At 39.7% G+C, this 19,848-nt stretch overlaps 1 protein-coding gene across 1 annotated transcript in view; it reads right to left on the reverse strand.

The window, feature by feature from the left end:
- Nucleotides 1–18,381, reverse strand: part of LOC139545759 (uncharacterized) — a 34,845-nt gene extending 16,464 nt beyond the window's left edge. Inside the window, exons 1-8 of the mRNA XM_071353888.1 lie at nt 18,261–18,381; nt 12,523–12,596; nt 11,647–11,719; nt 4,842–4,900; nt 4,519–4,733; nt 3,579–3,835; nt 3,186–3,320; nt 2,895–3,048 (exon numbers count right to left, since the gene is read on the reverse strand). Coding sequence (XP_071209989.1) covers nt 2,895–3,048; nt 3,186–3,320; nt 3,579–3,835; nt 4,519–4,733; nt 4,842–4,900; nt 11,647–11,719; nt 12,523–12,572 — 943 coding nt within the window. The 5' untranslated portion in view covers nt 12,573–12,596; nt 18,261–18,381. The remainder of the gene's footprint in view (nt 1–2,894; nt 3,049–3,185; nt 3,321–3,578; nt 3,836–4,518; nt 4,734–4,841; nt 4,901–11,646; nt 11,720–12,522; nt 12,597–18,260) is intronic.
- Nucleotides 18,382–19,848: the final 1,467 nt, after the last annotated feature.

Here is a 19,848-nt window from a genome sequence, read left to right on the forward strand (position 1 = left end):
ATTTTCGAACAAAACATAGATTTATTGAATAACATGTTATAAGACTGTCATCTGATGAAGTTGTTTGTTGGTTAGTTTGGTTGGTTCTTGGTTAGTTAGGTTGGCTTTGTGCATGCTACCTGTGCTGTGAAAAATGTCTGTCCTTTTTTGTATTTGGTGGTGAGCTAACATAAATATACGTGCTGTTTTCGCTGTAAAACATTTAAAAAATCGGACATGTTGGCTGGATTCACAAGATGTGTACCTTTCATTTGCTGTATTGGACTTGTTAATGTGTGAAAGTTAAATATTAAAAAAATATATATTTTGAATTTCGCGCCCTGCACTTGAGCTGGCTGTTGTCATATTGTGGGCAGCCTCGGGCTTGCAGCCAGAAGAAGTTAAAGAACCGTCAGATCTAGCGTTCTGAAACTTTAGAAACCTGTTCTAGAGCTCAGGTCGATAGTGCGTGGTGAGTTCTTTGGCTCTAGAAGGTTCTCAGACCGAGAAACAGCCTTGTACATTTGCAATAACTTCAATTCATTTTGACCATTATGAAAATTACGACATTTAGAAAAGTCCCAGAGTCGAAAGACTAGGTGCATTGAAACCGCCTCGGCCCATAGAGACGGACCCCAACGTTTCTGTCCAATAGCTCATTCAAGGACCCCGTAGCAATGCCAGGAAAAAGTGGATTTTCAGCACCAATTAAGGTTGCTGCTCGGGCTCCAAATGACCTATCAAGCCAAAACTTGGGATTCGAGGTCGCCTCAGCTAGGCCTACACATAATGTCAGAACTGGACCCGCAGCTAGACAGTAACTACGTGTTATATGTTTTTATTATGGTTTAAACAGAAGTCGCTGTGAATTTTGGGTCTGCTCTGAAATATGTGATAATTGGCTTCTAAGCGAGTTGGAAAAAGTGGGTGTCAGTTTGTATCTGTTTGGTGTCAGAAAGATATCTAATTGACTGATGGACACTGACTTGCTGGTTGACTTTTGTACATTTGCAATATGTTTAAACAGTGAGGTACCATCACCAAAATGACATTCTGAAATCAACACCAATGAGCAATGGAGAGGACCTAGAATCACTGCCCGGCCATCCCGAGTACATCGGGCCAATCAATTTCGCATTCCTGCAGTTTTTTTGAGCATGTCAAATTCGTGACGGTAAATGCCCATTAAAACATATTGCAAATGGACAGCCGTGCGTGCGCCTAGTGATTGGAACAGGTTACCAGGATAAACATTTTATAATGGTTTTAAATGCTTTTAGGGGTGTGCAAGGGGTCCACGTTTGGGTAGGGAGCATCCCCCATCCGTGCCCATCCAATAATATATTTTTCAAAAAACGTTAAAAAACGACAGAGTCCCACTTCTCTCATGTCACCATCGAGCGATGGAGAGGAACCATTATCACTGCCTGGCCATCCCGAGTTCATCGGGCAAGTCAATTTTGCATTTCTGCAGGAGTTTTGAGCATGTCAAATTCGTGTTGGTAAATTCCCATTGAAACATATTGCAAATGCACAGTACATTTGCAATATGATTCAACAGTGAAAAAAACATCACCAAATGGAAATGATGAAATCAACACAACGAGCGATGGAGAGGAACCACTATCACTGCCCGGTCAACCCGAGTTCATCAGGCCAGTCAATTTTGCATTTCTGCAGTATTTTAGGCTATGTTTCATGTTTTGGGTTACCAGGCACGATTTTGAAACATATTGCAAATGGACAGCCATGCATCTGGTGATTGGAATGTGTTACCAGAAGCACATTGTTTTTATGGATTTTAATGCCTTTAGGGGGGAGCAAGGGGTCTACAGTTGGGTAGGGAGCACCCCCCCACCCGTGCACATCCAATAGGGGACGCCACTTGTCATTTTGGTAGTTTTTCAAAAAATCGTTATTTTCGACTTTTGACTTCCTATGAAACCATATTGCAAATGGACAAAACATATGCCTTATGGACAAGTAAAAATAAAATTATAAAAAATAATAATACAATTTTACAAAAGTATATTCATACAGTTCTTATACATGTGTAATTGAAATGAAAATCAAAAGAATTTCGAAAAACGGTCCAGAAAACACTTTTTTAGGGGGGTGATAAGTTTTAGATTTTTTTTCAAATTTTCTACATTTTACTCTTGGGTCTTGCCTTGTGTTACATTTGCAATATGAAAAATTACAGTGGAGCGCACTCGCAATCTATTGGATTTTTGCAGTGTTACACTTGACATTTGCCATATGACATTTGCAATCAGCTTTGAATGAAACGATGTCCAATTGAGTGGTATTGTACACCGTGTATATGTTTCATACGGTGCTAATATGATCCCATTAATTTTTGTTCATTTCAGGGGGGTGTTCCCTTACACATGTTAAGTTTGCTGAAATTAAATGCAGTTGACAGTGAGAGGACATTTCTTTTTTTGTTGAGTTTACTACTACTACTACTACTCCTAATACTGCTGCTGCTACTCCTACTACTAATGCTACTACTGCTCCTACTCCTACTCCTACTACTACTACTACTGCTCCGACTACTGCTACTGCTGCTACTACTCCTGCTGCTACTGCTACTACTACTGTTACTGCTCCTGCTGCTGCTACTACTGTTATTACTACTACTACTACTGCTACTACTCCTCCTACTACTACTACTACTACTCCTGCTGCAACCACTGCTGCTACTACTACTGTTGGTACTGTTACTACTACTACTGTTACTACTGCTGCTGCTACTACTACTAGCTACTACTACTACTTCTTTACTGCTGCTACTACTACTACTACCATGCTATTATGATGACTGTTCCTAATTTAATGTAAAACTTAAATGTAAAATGCTAATATTACTACTAGTTCTATTGTAACTCCTACTCTCTCTGAATTTCAGTTACCTGGTAGTGAAACAAGGCGGTCCCATACACTTTCATTTTCAGGACTGCCATGCTCTTTCAGAAGAAGATTCACTTCTTCAACAACAGTTTTTAAACGCAACTGAAATGTTGGCATGTAGTTTGTATAGGAATCATAATCCACAAACTCTGCTCTCTAAAAAAAAAAAGCAGAAGTATCAAGTCAAGCAGAATTGTATGTGATTTCTATTTCTTATCAAGGTAGCATCACATAAAGTATTGACATGTGTTAACACATTTCCTCTCTCTCTCATGTCATATGTATTAGCCTACCTCTGGATCTATGTGATGTTCATCTATTAGATCAGTGGAGAGGGTGTATTCTTGGTCCCGGGTTATTCTACAGTTAGGATTTATTTCAATGTAGATTTCTCGGTCTCCATTCCTTGTCCTCCTGGTCTTACACACCTTGAGAGAATTGGAAATGTTTTGGAACACACTGTCATAATGAGGTAGCACTGCCTGAAATATGGAAGCCCAAATGTCACCTTCTGACCTTGAGGATGTTCTCTTGGGTTTGCGTGCGAAACCCCCCACAGTTTTCAATTCCCTGTTTACAGTTACATTACCCCCAAAAAATGCTTTTCTGTGGAAAAAGGTGAGTCAACAGTGCGAGTTCGATTGAATTCCAACCAAAGACGAGTTTGATAACTCGGATCTACTTACCTCATCGATGTCAACATTTCTGGGCAGCAACAACACACTTAGTGTGGAATTATTGTTATCATCTGGGAGTTTGTAAAATAGTAGCACCAGAGCACGGATAGGAGAGACAGGAGCTTCCTTATCCTTGGTGATGCCATATTTGCTGAATTGAGTGATGTTTAATATGACGTGAGTTTCTCTTGTCTCATGGTGATGGAGAAACTCCATACTGTCATCATCAGTCACATGGGCTACAGACAGGAAGTCACATCCACCCTCTAGGAGAGAAAGAGAACATTAGTCTTCTGTTCAGATGACAATGACAACTCAGTAGTGGAGTAGTGATGCTACTGATGGTGATTAAGAATACATAGGCTATTAAGTACCACTCAAGTAGTTTTTTGGGGGTATCTGTACTTCACTATTTATATTTTTGAAAACTTTCACTTTTGCTTCACTGCATTCCTAAAGAAAATGATTTTCCCCCGACACCCAAAAGTACTCATTACATTTTGAATGCTTAGCAGGACAGGAAAATGGTCTAATTCACACACATATTATTTAAGAGAACATCCCTACTGCCTCTTATCTGGCGGACTCACTAAACACTCATGCTTAATTTGTAATGATGTCTGAGTGTTGAAGTGTACCCCTGGCTAGCTGTAAATAAAAAAACTGGAAAATGTTGCCGTCTGGTTAGATTTATATAAGGAATTTGAAATGATTTATGCTTTTACTTTTGATACTTAAGTATGCAGTATTTTAGCAATTACATTTCGTTTTGATACTAAAGTATATTTAAAGCCAAATACTTTTAGACTTTTACTTAAGTGGTATTTTACTGGGTGACGTTCACTTTTACTTGAGTCATTTTCTATTAAGGTATCTTTACTTTTACTTCAGTTTGAAAATTGGGTACTTTTTCCACCACTGATAACCTCCATGGAAATGTGTAACATACCAGAATGAATCTCACAGTGTGGGAGGTGTAGTTGACTGACAGACCCCTTAAGGCATGTAAACTTGAACAGGGGTCCTGCAGGTCTCTTGCCATTCTGGGATAGAAGCCTCCTGTCCCAGGGGACTGTCATATAGAGCACCTCTGCTTCTCCCTCCATCCTAAACACCAGGCCTGTTATACTGCACTGGAACAGACCTGCATGGGGGCACAGGAATCTAGAGCAAAAAAATGAAGAATTTAATTTTGAGAGATTTCCTGGATTTAAGGTATTGTCCTTCTTTTAAACAAACTACCAATGAGTAACATTAAATATATCAAGTTACCGGTACTCTCCCCTGTTGTCCTGATCATGAATTTCAGGTGTAAATTCATCTGGAGAACTCTAAAATGTAGAAACAATAGATAGTGTAATTCAACCGATAGTGTGAAGAATAGGTTTTTTTTCACCATACGACACCCTCTGCTCTACTCTAACCCTGGAAACCTCATCCTGCCTCTCTCTCACCAGACGTTTCTGATCCCCGGCCCCATGGGCACCTTTACAACATACCACTTGTTTTCCCAACACAACACATTCCTTAGTCTCATGCCCTTCTGCACACTTCTCACACCTAGGAACCTCCCTCCTACACTCTGCTGCCACATGCCCATGAGCTTGACACCCTCACACCTAGGAACCTCCCACATGCCCATGAGCTTGACACCCTCACACCTAGGAACCTCCCACATGCCCATGAGCGTGACACCTGTAACAACGTAATGTATTCGGCACATAAGCTATCAATATCTCAAATATCCTAACTTCACTCTCCTGTTTCTCCACTCACGCCACCCTGTCTGCAGGGGTCCACTTTCTCCAAAAATGTCACTCCTGCTGTCACAGACTCATCTTTATCCTGACCATCGGTGCAATCCATGGGCTCTGAGGACTTCAACACACCTACCACTTCTCATAATTCACCTCCAGACCTCGATCCGGTGTACAGCTCACTCTGCTTACACTTTCTACCATTCTTCTTCGACAAACCATCTCCCTTTTTTCCACCATCTTCTACCGATTCAATCTCACCCTCTTCCTCTCTCTCTCTCTTCAACCTCCTCTGCCTCTCCTTTTCCCTCCCTTCCTCCTCCGTATTCCAAGAATACATCTCAATTTGTCACACACACACACAGACACACACTAAAATAACAAAGATAAGATATAAGGAAGGAATAGACATACTGACTACTGATATTAAACAAAGACCATGAATGTATATTCATATACAGTGGGGCAAAAAAGTATTTAGTCAGCCACCAATTGTGCAAGTTCTCCCACTTAAAAAGATGAGGCCTGTATTTCATCATAGGTACACTTCAACTATGACAGACAACATGAGGGGAAAAAATCCAGAAAATCACATTGTAGGATTTTTAATTTAAAAAAATTGTTTGTTTTTTTACATCTTTATTTTAACAGGGAAAACAGACTGAGACCTAGATCTCTTTTACGGCTGTGCCCTGTGTAAACATGTTGACATGTACAGTTTTAGACATACAGACAAGAACATTTCAAAACATACACAATTCAACAGAAACAATCACAGACAACATCATATTGATCCTCCATAAACATTTTAAAATGGGCAAGGGACACCAGAGTGTCTAACTTAAGTTGGATCTGCAGTTTGTTCCATAAATAAGGTGCAAAGGAACTGAAGGCAGTCCTACCCAACTCTGTGGAGACCGCAGGAGTCTCTAATGTAATCCACACCTGTGATCTGGTTTTAAAATTAGTACATCTTGTGGAAATTAATGATGATATATATGGAGGTAGTTTTAAAAGAAGTGCTTTATAAATAAACAAGAGAGCATGTTGCTCTCGCCTCACAGATAGAGAGACCCAACCCACATGTTGATATAGGATACAGTGATGAGTTCTGTAACTATCACCCGTGATAAACCTGAGTGCACAATGGTAAATAGCATCCAGTGGTTTTAATGTGTTTGCCGATGCATGCATATAGATAATATCACCATAATCTAAAACGGACATAAAAGTAGCCTGCACAATTTTTTTTCCTATTTACAGAGGACAGACAAGCCCTGTTTCTGTAAAGGAATCTTATCTTGAATTTGAGCTTTTTTCCCAATTCAGTAACATGTTTTTTAAAAGAAAGCCTATCATCTAACCATACCCCTAAGTATTTATATGCAGAGACCTTATTGATTTGAGTACCATCCAAGCTAGTGATTACAAACGTGTTTCTAACTGGGAGTTTAGACCTAGAAAAAAACATGACATTTGTTTTCTTAGCGTTGAAAAACAAGTTTAAGCTGTAAAAGAGACCCCTGTAGTATCCTAAAATCAGACTCCAACTGCATTAAAGCTTGGTCCGCTGTTGGAGCAATAGAGTACATAACTGTGTCATCTGCATATAAATGGAATTTACAATATCTGACATCCTCACCAATGTTGTTTATATAAAGTGAGAACAATAGTGGGCCAATTATTGAACCCTGAGGGACCCCTTTAAGTAACTGTAAGGGGTCAGACTTGACCCCATCGACCATGACGGCTTGAGTTCTATCTTTAAGATAGTCATAAAACCATCGGCAGGCATCAGTGCCCAGTCCTATAGATGACAGCTTACTCAAAAGGATAGCATGGTCTACAGTGTCAAAAGCTTTTGACAAATCTACAAACAACGCAGCACAGTGCTTTCTATCGTCTAAGGCATTTGCAATATCATTTACAACAAGCATAGTGGCCGATGTGGTACTGTGTTTAGATCTAAAACCAGATTGATTGGTACTAAGAATACTGTTAGCAGAAAGAAAAGACTGTAACTGTTTGTTGACTATAGATTCTAGAATCTTTACCAGACAAGGGAGCCTAGAGATGGGTCGATAGTTATCCAAATCACTACCGTCACCTCCCTTATGTAATGGCAGAACAAAAGCTGCTTTCCACACCTTAGGGATATTTCCTGTGCTTAATGTTAGATTAAAAATGTGTGTTACTGGACCAGCAAAAATAGGTGCAGCACACTTAAGTAAGTACGGGTCTAAATTGTCAGCGCCTAAGGATTTCTTAGTATCAATGGCACACAGGGCAATTAGAACCTCTGCTTCAGTTATTTTCTGGAAACTAAAAACAGGGTTACCATTTTTCAGAGTAACGGTTGAAAAGCAAGACGAAAAATCAACTAACTGGCCAGTACCACAAAGTACACTTTTCCTTTCAAATAAAAAACCAGCAGAGATGAAATGCTTATTAAAAGCATCACAAATATCATTTTTTTCAGTTAGAATACAGAAGTCTGAGGTAATTTGCTTAGGAAGAGAAACAGCAGAATTCCCCTGTTTCAGTGAATTAACGGTTTTCCAGAATTTTGCAGGATCTCCTGCAGAATCTGTCATAGCATTAAGGAAGTAATTCGATTTTGCCTTTTTGACAGCTGCAGTACATTTATTTCTCAATTGCCTAAAAAACAGCCAATCAGCTGGAGTACCTGTTTTCCTCGCCAAGGCCCAGGCCCGATTCTTTTGCAGGAAAAGACCTGACAATTCAGGAGAGAACCAAGAACTGGTTCGGTTTCTTACTCTGTGATTCTTAAGCGGGGCATGTTTATCAGACATAGAGGTAACAATAGAAGAGAAAAAAAGCAAGGGCTAAAACCGGGTCCAGAAAGCAGCAAGTGGATAAAAGCTCAGAGTGATATAAGTCAAGGATAAAAGCTTGCTGTGAGAAATGTTTATAATTTCTCTTAGAGATTATACAGGGATCAGAGTGTTTCAGCCTGGTATCTCTAATACAAGCAATAGGGCAGTGGTCACTGATATCATTTGCAAAAACCCCACTGGCTGTGTATTTATGGGGGGTATTTGTTAGAATAATGTCTAGTAGAGTGGATTTTACTGGGTTCTTAAAGTTGGGACGGGTTGGTTTAGTTATCAGCTGAGTTAGATTTAGCTCAGTACAAATGCCTTTTAATTTATCGGATACTGGTGAGAGCCAATCCAGGTTAAAATCTCCCAAAATCAGTAATTCAGAGTTTGCATAATTAGACAGTATATCAGATAAATTGCATAGAGTACAAGGAGGAGCTGAGGGGGGGCGATATACCCCTGCTAGAGTTAAATGAGCATTATTACCAAGTACCACATTTAAAACTAGACATTCATATTGCTTTGAGACAGAGGTTGATATGGACACAGAAACATTTAAGCAGCATTTAACATAAATCGCAATACCACCACCTCTACCAACTCTATCAGTTCTATAAATATTGTATCCAATCAACTGAACATCTGAATCTGGCACAGAATCACACAGCCACGATTCAGATACAACCAGAACGTCAACATTTGATTGTGAGACCAAAATTTCAATAAAGTCCAACTTTTGGATCAGGCTTCTAGCATTCAAATGAATTATTCCAATACCATTGCTACGGGAATTCATATCAGATGGAGTATCCAAGGTAGCACCTGAAGCTGCACTAGATGAGCAATAAACCATTTTCGAGCTATTGACAGAGCTCAATTTTATGGGGACAAGATTACTACTAACAATACCTCTCTGCATGTGAGTAGTATTCGCAATACGGTGATTGGACAATAAACTAGGAATTGCAGAAAGGTTGTTAACTGTAGTTTGTTCCATATTTGCAATTGAGGAACTAATTAATGAAACTGGGAGAGGAGCATTGAACATAGTCTGATAGGGGAGCGTACAATCCCAAAAGTCAACCCCCGAGAATACACAACGTCAGGTATCAAAGGCTCTACATGAGGCAAGAGTAAGAGACATGTTGGTGGAGAGGATGCTGGAGCCATACCTGTTAAGATGTAAATTGTCCCGAAGAAATAGACCTGGTCGGTCTGTAAAAGCTGCAAAGTTATCCACAAAAGGAATTCTCATCGTGCAGCAGTATCCCTTAAGCCAGGTGTGTAATTGGCGTATACGACTAAAAACCATATCCGTGTAGCGTGGGGATGGAAATGGACCGGAAACAACACACTGCTTCCCAGATTCCAGCAGCGTATTTATCAATGTTTTAAAATCGTCTCTCAATTTCTCTGACTGCTGGAGTTTAATGTCATTTGACCCAACATGGACAATGACAGTTGAAGCGGCGGAGTGCTTGCTAATAAGTAGCGGTAGCATGGAATCTAGGTCAGAGATCCTAGCGCCAGGGTAGCAGAAGGTCTCAGCTTTCCGGATTGAAACGTTTCGGACCATGGATGAACCCACCACGAGAACGGAAGGACTACAGATGGGTTTATTGGGTAACTGACGGGGCCTCTCCCGGGTGATCTGCCTCCTAGCAGGTTGAGGGGGGCTAGCAGCTGAGACTGACGACCTAGTGGCAGGCAAGGAGCGCAGATGAGTGTGCTTGGGCACTTCCACCTGAGAGTGAGATTGCAGCAGTAGAGATGAAGCGGAGGGACCCTGTACAGTATGATTGGAATGCACTTCCAGGTCTTCCAGGACCTTGAATCTCCTCCCCAATTGTAGCACCTCCGAAACATTTGATGGATTCCGTTTCCTGGAGTGCTTTCCTCCCCGGACAGCAATCCAGGCATCCTGAGGCGGAGTAGAAGGGGTGGAACAGACCAGGCCCTTCAGTTTAGCTTCTAGTCTGGGCCATGGCAAATTATGGTGGAAAATAAGTATTTGGTCAATAACAAAAGTTTATCTCAATACTTGTTATATACCCTTTGTTGGCAATGACAGAGGTCAAACGTTTTCTGTAAGTCTTCACAAGGTTTTCACACACTGTTGCTGGTATTTTGGCCCATTCCTCCATGCAGATCTCCTCTAGAGCAGTGATGTTTTGGGGATGTTGCTGGGCAACACGGACTTTCAACTTCCTCAAAAGATTTTCTATGGGGTTGAGATCTGGAGACTGGCTAGGCCACTCCAGGACCTTGAAATGCTTCTTACGAAGCCACTCCTTCGTTGCCCGGGCGGTGTGTTTGGGATCATTGTCATGCTGAAAGACCCAGCCACGTTTCATTTTCAATGCCCTTGCTGATGGAAGGAGGTTTTCACTCAAAATCTCACGATACATGGCCCCATTCATTCTTTCCTTTACACGGATCAGTCGTCGTGGTCCCTTTGCAGAAAAACAGCCCCAAAGCATGATGTTTCCACCCCCATGCTTCACAGTAGGTATGGTGTTCTTTGGATGCAACTCAGCATTCTTTGTCCTCCAAACACGACGAGTTGAGTTTTTACCAAAAAGTTCTATTTTGGTTTCATCTGACCATATGACATTCTCCCAATCTTCTTTTGGATCATCTAAATGCTCTCTAGCAAACTTCAGACGGGCCTGGACATGTACTGGCTTAAGCAGGGGGACACATCTGGCACTGCAGGATTTGAGTCCCTGGCGGCGTAGTGTGTTACTGATGGTAGGCTTTGTTACTTTGGTCCCAGCTCTCTGCAGGTCATTCACTAGGTCCCCTCGTGTGGTTCTGGGATTTTTGCTCACCGTTCTTGTGATCATTTTGACCCCAAGGGGTGAGATCTTGCGTGGAGCCCCAGATCGAGGGAGATTATCAGTGGTCTTGTATGTCTTCCATTTCCTAATAATTGCTCCCAGAGTTGATTTCTTCAAACCAAGCTGCTTACCAGCCTGGTGCAGGTCTACAATTTTGTTTCTGGTGTCCTTTGACAGCTCTTTGGTCTTGGCTATAGTGGAGTTTGGAGTGTGACTGTTTGAGGTTGTGGACAGGTGTCTTTTATATTGATAACAAGTTCAAACAGGTGCCATTAATAAAGGTAACGAGTGGAGGACAGAGGAGCCTCTTAAAGAAGAAGTTACAGGTCTGTGAAGGCCAGTAATCTTGCTTGTTTGTAGGTGACCAAATACTTATTTTCCACCATAATTTGCAAATAAATTCATTATGGATCCTACAATGTGATATTCTGGATTTTTTTTTCTCATTTTGTCTGTCATAGTTGAAGTGTACCTATGATGAAAATTACAGGCCTCTCTCATCTTTTTAAGTGGGAGAACTTGCACAATTGGTGGCTGACTAAATACTTTTTTTGTCCCACTGTATATTCATACACACACACTGTATGTGGTTAGTTCACAATAACATTGGACCCTCCTGAAATGCCACTAGTCTTACCTTGATGACCAGTGTCCTAGTCACCTCCCTCTGCCTCTCCAGATGGTGATGCTTCTCTCCAGACCGGGTCAACCTGGACACAGGAAACAGTCACACACTGTTCTGTTCCCCTACACCACCACCACATGCTGTGGTCACTACACTGTTCTGTTCCCCTACACCACCACCACATGCTGTGGTCACAACACTGTTCCCCTACACCACCACCACATGCTGTGGTCACTACACTGTTCTGTTCCCTACACCACCACCACATGCTGTGGTCACTACACTGTTCTGTTCCCTACACCACCACCACCACATGCTGTGGTCACTACACTGTTCTGTTCCCCTACACCACCACCACCACATGCTGTGGTCACTACACTGTTCTGTTCCCCTACACCACCACCACATGCTGTGGTCACTACACTGTTCTGTTCCCTACACCACCACCACATGCTGTGGTCACTACACTGTTCTGTTCCCCTACACCACCACCACATGCTGTGGTCACTACACTGCTCTGTTCCCCTACACCACCACCACATGCTGTGGTCACTACACTGCTCTGTTCCCCTACACCACCACCACCACATGCTGTGGTCACTACACTGTTCTGTTCCCCTACACCACCACCACATGCTGTGGTCACTACACTGTTCTGTTCCCCTACACCACCACCACATGCTGTGGTCTCTTCACTGTTCTACACTCATTTCACTCAGTTCATGAGAATGATGTTATACATTCTAATTCTAATAGATGTTAAATGGTCACTCCACTGCTTTTACAGTTTATCATCTCTCCAGCACCATACCATTAAACTCATATATTCAATCTCACCAGTGACTACATAGTTTTAATACCTGACAAATATACTCATTGTCCACTTACATTCTAGAAGAGGTTCTGGGGAGTTTGGTCCTCTCAGCCCCTGCTGGCATCTGTTCCCTCTCAGAAGCAGCTACCTGCTCCAACACACACACACACACACACACACACCACACACCACACACCACACACCACACACACACACACACACACACACAACACACAACACACCACACACCACACACCACACACCACACACCACACACCACACACCACACACCACACACCACACACACACACACGCACAGTCTTGTCAGCAGTATTTTCTATTGAGGACCACATTAGAAAGCCTACTTTGCACACAAAACACACATGACACTAACTGCTTGATATCAAACCAGGTTAGGGTCTTGGCCTGTAATACAACTTCATGGATGAGACAGTCATTGTTGAGAACACTGTGTCTCTTGACAACATCTCTTGATTGAAATTGCTAAACGTGACCATTTACAATGTAGATTATATCAGCCTTCTTCACTCCTGCGAATGACGTGCAAAGTGCTAGCTATGAATTTGATAGGATATTACTGTGTTGTAAATGAATAGGATATTACTGTGTTGTAAATTCATAGGAAATTAGTGTGTTATAAATTCATAGGATATTACTTGTTATAAATTAATAGGATATTACTGTGTTGTGAATTCATAGGATATTACTGTGTTATAAATTAATAGGATATTACTGTGTTATGAATTGACAGGATATTACTGTGTTGTAAATTCATAGGATATTACTGTGTTATGAATTCATAGGATATTACTGTGTTATGAATTGACAGGATATTACTGTGTTGTAAATTCATAGGATATTACTGTGTTATGAATTTGATAGGATATTACTGTGTTGTAAATTCATAGGATATTACTGTGTTATAAATTCATAGGATATTACTGTGTTATGAATTTGATAGGATATTACTGTGTTATAAATTCATAGGATATTACTGTGTTATAAACTCATAGGATATTACTGTGTTGTAAATTCATAGGATATTACTGTGTTATAAACTCATAGGATATTACTGTGTTGTAAATTCATAGGATATTACTGTGTTATAAACTCATAGGATATTACTGTGTTGTAAATTCATAGGATATTACTGTGTTATAAATTAATAGGATATCACTGTGTTATGAATTGACAGGATATTACTATGTTATGCATTCATAGGATATTACTGTGTTTTGAATTGACAGGATATTACTGTGTTATAAATTGACAGTATATTACTGTGTTATAAATTCATAGGATATTACTATGTTATAAATTCACAGGATATTACTGTGTTATAAATTCATAGGATATTACTGTGTTATAAATTCATAGCTAGATTAGAACATATACATCTTCAGGTAGGCCTATTACATCACATGTTGTTGCATTTCATCATGTAAATGACTTTTTCCCGTTATTCCCGTTACTTTGATCGAGTCAATATTTTTCAGGGACGTTTACAGATAAAATAGCAACATACTAAGTTTTCCTTCAAACTATTTTCTTACCATGGATGGGTCAATTTTCAGACACCAGATGTGCAGAGTGAAAGATATACAGTAACTACCAGATGGCAGAGTGAAAGATATACAGTAACTACCAGAGGGCAGAGTGAAAGATATACAGTAACTACCAGATACAGTAATATGGATGTTGTTGGTCATTTTACGTTCTTTATTCTCCTCCATGTTGTTCTTTTACTGTAAAGTGTGTTGCTACACACACACACCTTTATCTCTAACTAGCTCCACTACCTATTTGCCATAAGCTACAGGAAAATGTGTGCCTTCAGGCCTGGACGGAAGCAAAAGTAATTCCGCTACAGAATTACCTAACTCTGCAAATCGCACTGCTGAGGGATTTAAAAAGTCATAGTCAATCGATCAATGATACAATAATACTCTTAGCAAAAATGTTTATCTTTAATTTACAATATGTAGAATCTATGAGAATAGAAAGGTTCAGAACCTTTGTGAAACATCACAGCACAGTGGAAAATATATGGCAAATAGAAATGGTGATCAGAGATAGATGGTAAAGGTTGAGGGTAGCTGAAGGATGGGACTAAAAACAAAAGATAACTATTGTAAAATATACTGTCCGTAAAATGTATATAGTATGTATAAGCTGGAAGTAGAAGCCTAAGTGTTGTTGTCCTTTAGTTTACTCCAATTAGGGGAGGGGTGGTATGGTTTGGGGAAATAATCAAGGAAAATATTTTTAAAATATATATATTTACAAAAAAATATGGGGATTGGAAATTATGCGGACAATTACATTGATGGAAGCCACAATCTATCTGCAATATTAAAGCTGATCTATATAAAATAATATCCAACACCCAGGAATAGCGAAGCACCCGTTGATGGTATAAATAACCAAACAATCAGTGTGCTACTAACTCTTAGTGAACCTATGAAAAAAAAAATGGTGTTTGACCAGATACAATTGTATTTCAGAGTAAACAAATTAACTTCTTATGGCTGAAGGGGCAGTATTGAGTAGCTTAGATGAAAGGTGCCCATATCAAACGGCCTGCTCCTCAGTCATAGTTCCTAATATTTGCATATTATTAGTAGTATTGGATAGAAAACACTCTAGAGTTTCTAAAACTGTTTGAATTATGTCTGTGAGATTAACAGAACTAATATTGGCAGGCAAAATCCTGAGTTGAAATCAAAACAGGAAGTCAGAAATCTGAGCTTGTCTGTATTCCCTTAAGAAATCCACTTGAGTTATGAATGATGTTGCACTGCCTAGGGGTTCCACTAGATGTCAACCATCAATAGAAATTCCAATGAGACTTCTATGATGTTGTGGGAGAGAATGAGAGCAGAATCAGTCAGGTGTCCATCAAGCAGCCATTTCCTGATCATGCCTTTTCTTCATGCAAGACACTGACGTTCCATTGCTCGCGCAGACAAGAACGAATACTCCGGTTGGAACTTTATTGAAGCTTTATGTTAAAAACATCCTAATGATTGATTCAGTACTTAGTTTGAAATGTTTCTTCGACCGGTAATATCACATTTTGTAGTTTTTGTCCGATATAACGCTGACCAGAATTAGCGTTTGGATATGTAAACCAGACGCGCTAACAAAAGAAGGTATTTGGACATAAATAACGGATTTTTTCGAACAAAACAAACATTTATTGTGGACCTGGGATTCCTGGTGTGCTTTCTGATCTAGATCATCAAAGGTAATGGAATATTTATCATGTATTTTATTGTTTATAGTGACGCCATCTTTGCAGCTGTGGTATGCTCTTTTTGAGCGCCATCTCAGATTATAGCGGGCATTTCTTTTTCCGTAAAGTTTTTTTGAAATCTGACATAGCGGTTGCATTAAGGAGAGGTATATCTATAATTCAATGTGTATAACTTGTATTATCATCTATATTTATGATGAGTATTTCTGTTGAAACGATGGGCTATGCAAAGTCACTTGATGTTTTTGCATTTAGTGAATCTGGTAGCCTCAGAGTTTTTGATTATAAATATGAATTTAATCAAACAAAACATGCATGTATTGTGTAACATGAAGTCCTATGAGTGTCATCTGATGAAAATAATCGAAGGTTAGTGATTCATTTTATCTCTATTCTGTTTTTTGTGAAGCTATCTTTAGCTGGGAAAAATGGCTGTGATTATTGTGGTTTTGTGGTGACCTAACAATCGTTTGTAGTGCTTTCGCTGAAAAGCCTATTTGAAATCGGACACTTTGGTGGGATTAACAACAAGATTACCTTTAAAATTATATAAGACACATGAATGTCTGAGGTAGTTTAATTATGAGATTTCTGGTTTTTGAATTTGGCGCCCTGCACTTGGACTGGCTGTTGTCATATCGGTCCCGTTACCGGGACTGCGGCCATATTTTTAACAACTGACTTTCAGTGTGCTAATAGGGAGGGACACTCAACATGTACAGCACTTACACAGATGACTGATGATTGGCTGAAAGAATTGATAATAAGAAGCTTGTGGGAGTTGTTTTGTTAGACTTCAGAGCAGCTTTTGATATCATCGATCAGAATCTGTTATGGCTATATATCCCCTGGTATGTCGTGGATCGAGAGTTACCTGTCTAACTGAACACAGAGGGTGTTCTTTAATGGAGTCAGCCATTTCCCAGGGCAGTTGTTTAGACCCCTTATCTTTTAAATCTTTACTGATGACCTGCCACTGGCTCTGAGTGAAGCCTGTGTATCTATGTATGCCGATGCCTCAACATTATACACGTCATCTACCACAGCAAGTTAAATCACTGCAACACTTAACAAGGAGCTGCAGACAGTTTAAGAACGGGTGGCAAGTAATCAGCTAGAACTAAATATTTAAAAAACTAAAAGCATTGTATTTGGGACAAACCATTCACTAAACCCTAAACCTCAACTAAATCTTGTGATAAATAATGATGAAATTGAGAAAGTTGTGGAGACTAAAATGCTTGGTTTAACCCTGGATTGTAAACGTTCATGGTCAAACCATATTGATGCAATGGTAACTAAGATGGGGAATAAGTAATAAGTAATAAAGCGATGCTCTGCATTCCTGACATTATATATAAACAAACCAAGTTCTACAGGCCCTAGTTTGGTCGCACCTGGACTACTTTCCAGTCATATGAAAGAGTGAAGTAGGCAAATTACAATTGGCCCTGAACAGAGCATCTCGTCTGACCCTTAAATGTACACTGAGAGCCAACATTAATGATATGCATGTCAATCTCTCCAGGCTCAAAGATTGACTGCATCACTACTGCATCACTACTTGATATATTGATATATTGAAATTACAGAGCTTAATTAATAACCGAACTGTCTGGTTAAGTGACTAGTGCACAGCTCAAACACCCACACAAACCCTACAAGACATGACACAAGAGGTCTCTTCACAATACCCAAGTCCAGAACAGACTACGGAAACACACAGTACTACACAGAGCCATGATTACATGGAAATCTGTTCCACATCCTGTAACTCAGTCAAGCAGTAAAACCAGATAAAACTACACTTTAACGAACAGCATGGACTGTAAAAAGACATATACACTAGCACACAGACACACATACATTTTAATATTGTTACTTTCTCTATTATTGATTTTGTATTGTAGATATGTTGTAGTAGAGTAGTGTGTAATAATGTGTTGTATTGTATATATGTTGTAGTAGAGTAGTGTTTAATTATGTGTTGTATTGTAGATATGTTGTGGTATTGTAGTGTGTAATAATGTGTTGTATTGTAGATATTTCGTGGTAGAGCAGTGTGTAATAATGTGTTGTATTGCAGATATGTTGTAGTAGAGTAGTGTGTAATAATGTGTTGTGTCAAATACTGTTTTATTGTATGTAATTGTGTAATCATGATTGGACCCCAGGAAGAGTAGCTGCTGCCTTGACAGGAACTAATGGGGATCCAGAATAAATACAAATACTACCTGTTGTATCGTACAGATATGTGTATTAGTGTATTAGTTCTGAATAACTTTATGTACAGGTGCAGTAATCTGTGAGCTGCTCTGACAGCTGGTGCTTAAAGCTAGTGAGGGAAATATTAGTATTAGTTCTGAATAACTTTGAATATTCTAATAAAAATAATGTACATTTAAAAACAAAAACTTTTAAAATAATAACTCAATGTTTTAAATACATAGCATTCTTGACATTGTACTTTAGCTCATAACTTAACTTTAGTGAGGTGCATATGAATAAAGAGATTTAGAAAATAAAGATTCTTACCTTCCTAATAACAGAAGTTCACCTTGTTGTTCTCAGAGTCTATGTTGGACTGGTAAACTTCAACTCTGCTTTACTGTCAAAGACAACAGAGTGACTGTCAACAATGCTTTGATGAAACAGGAGACACAGGTGTGTATGTCTCAAATGGCACCTCCTACATAGTTCACTCATGTTTCCTTATGTCCTCTGGTCAACAAAAGTGTACTACAAAGTGAATAGGGTGCCATTTATAAGGGAATAGGGTGCCATTTATAAGGGAATAAGGTGCCATTTATAAGGGAATAGGGTGCCATTTATAAGGGAATAAAGTGCCATTTATAAGGGAATAGGGTGCCATTTATAAGGGAATAAGGTGCCATTTATAAGGATATAGGGTGCCATTTATAAGGGAATAGGGTGCCATTTATAAGAGAATAGGGTGCCATTTATAAGGGAATAGGGTGCCATTTATAAGGGAATAGGGTGCCATTTATAAGGGAATAGGGTGCCATTTATAAGAGAATAGGGTGCCATTTATAAGGGAATAGGGTGTCATTTATAAAGGAATAGGGTGTCATTTATAAGGGAATAGGGTGTCATTTATAAGGGAATAGGGTGCCATTTATAAAGCAAAATACAAGAACTGCACACACACACACCTTAATCTCTCACCAGTTCTACTACCTATTGTATCTGCTATCTACAGAGGTGGAACATGACAAACTAGGCTCTGGCTATTCTGTACTAACCTTAGAGAACTGTCTCTGTGTTTCTCTACTGATACAGATCATCCTTGTCTGTTCTAGTCATAAGACTGTGTGAAACCACAGAATGTGACACATCCTAAGAGAGAATACAGTAGACGGCACACGTCAAATGTGTGATTCATGACCCTATGTCCGGGTCACGTGTGTATGCCCATATATGGTGTTTATATAACCAGATAGTGCATCTGCTCCTTTGAAGCTGTCATGATGATTGTTTTGTAGGGACCTCGTTGAACTGGGAAATGTGTTTGAACATTTCAAAGAGTATCTCCCCCACCCCTGTTGTGGGCTGTTGTCTATGAAACAGGAATGCCTGTCAAGACATCCTGGCGGGAAGTTATCAGGTGCTCTAGGGGGTGCCCATATAAGTACATCCTGTCAGAAAGTTTTCACGCCTTAGAGTTTATTTAACCAGATAGTGCATCTGCTCCTTTGGAGCTGTCATGATGATTGTTGTGTAGAGACCTCGTTGAACTGGGAAATGTGTTTGAATATTTCAAAGAGTATGGCCCCCACCCCTGTTGTAGTGACCTTAGGGCTGTTGTCTATGAAAAATAAATGTCTGGGGTTTATTGGACAGCCCAGCCGCATTATGAATAAGCGCTGAACCCCACAAGCGACTAAACAATAAATTAATTAAAATAAACCCCCCTAAATAAGAAATAAAAATAAACCCAGAACATTAAACAGGAAATTAAACATGTTTCCTAGGCCAATTGTTGGTGTACTTTGTGCCACGTGTCAAGAACACGATGACAAAAGCATGTTCTGTGCTGTTACGTAGCTAGGAAACAGCACCTTCAGACGATTGAAAGCATTTTTCAACCCTTTACGGCATGACG

This window comes from Salvelinus alpinus, chromosome 2 (assembly GCF_045679555.1).
Source record: "Salvelinus alpinus chromosome 2, SLU_Salpinus.1, whole genome shotgun sequence".
NCBI lineage: Eukaryota > Metazoa > Chordata > Actinopteri > Salmoniformes > Salmonidae > Salvelinus > Salvelinus alpinus.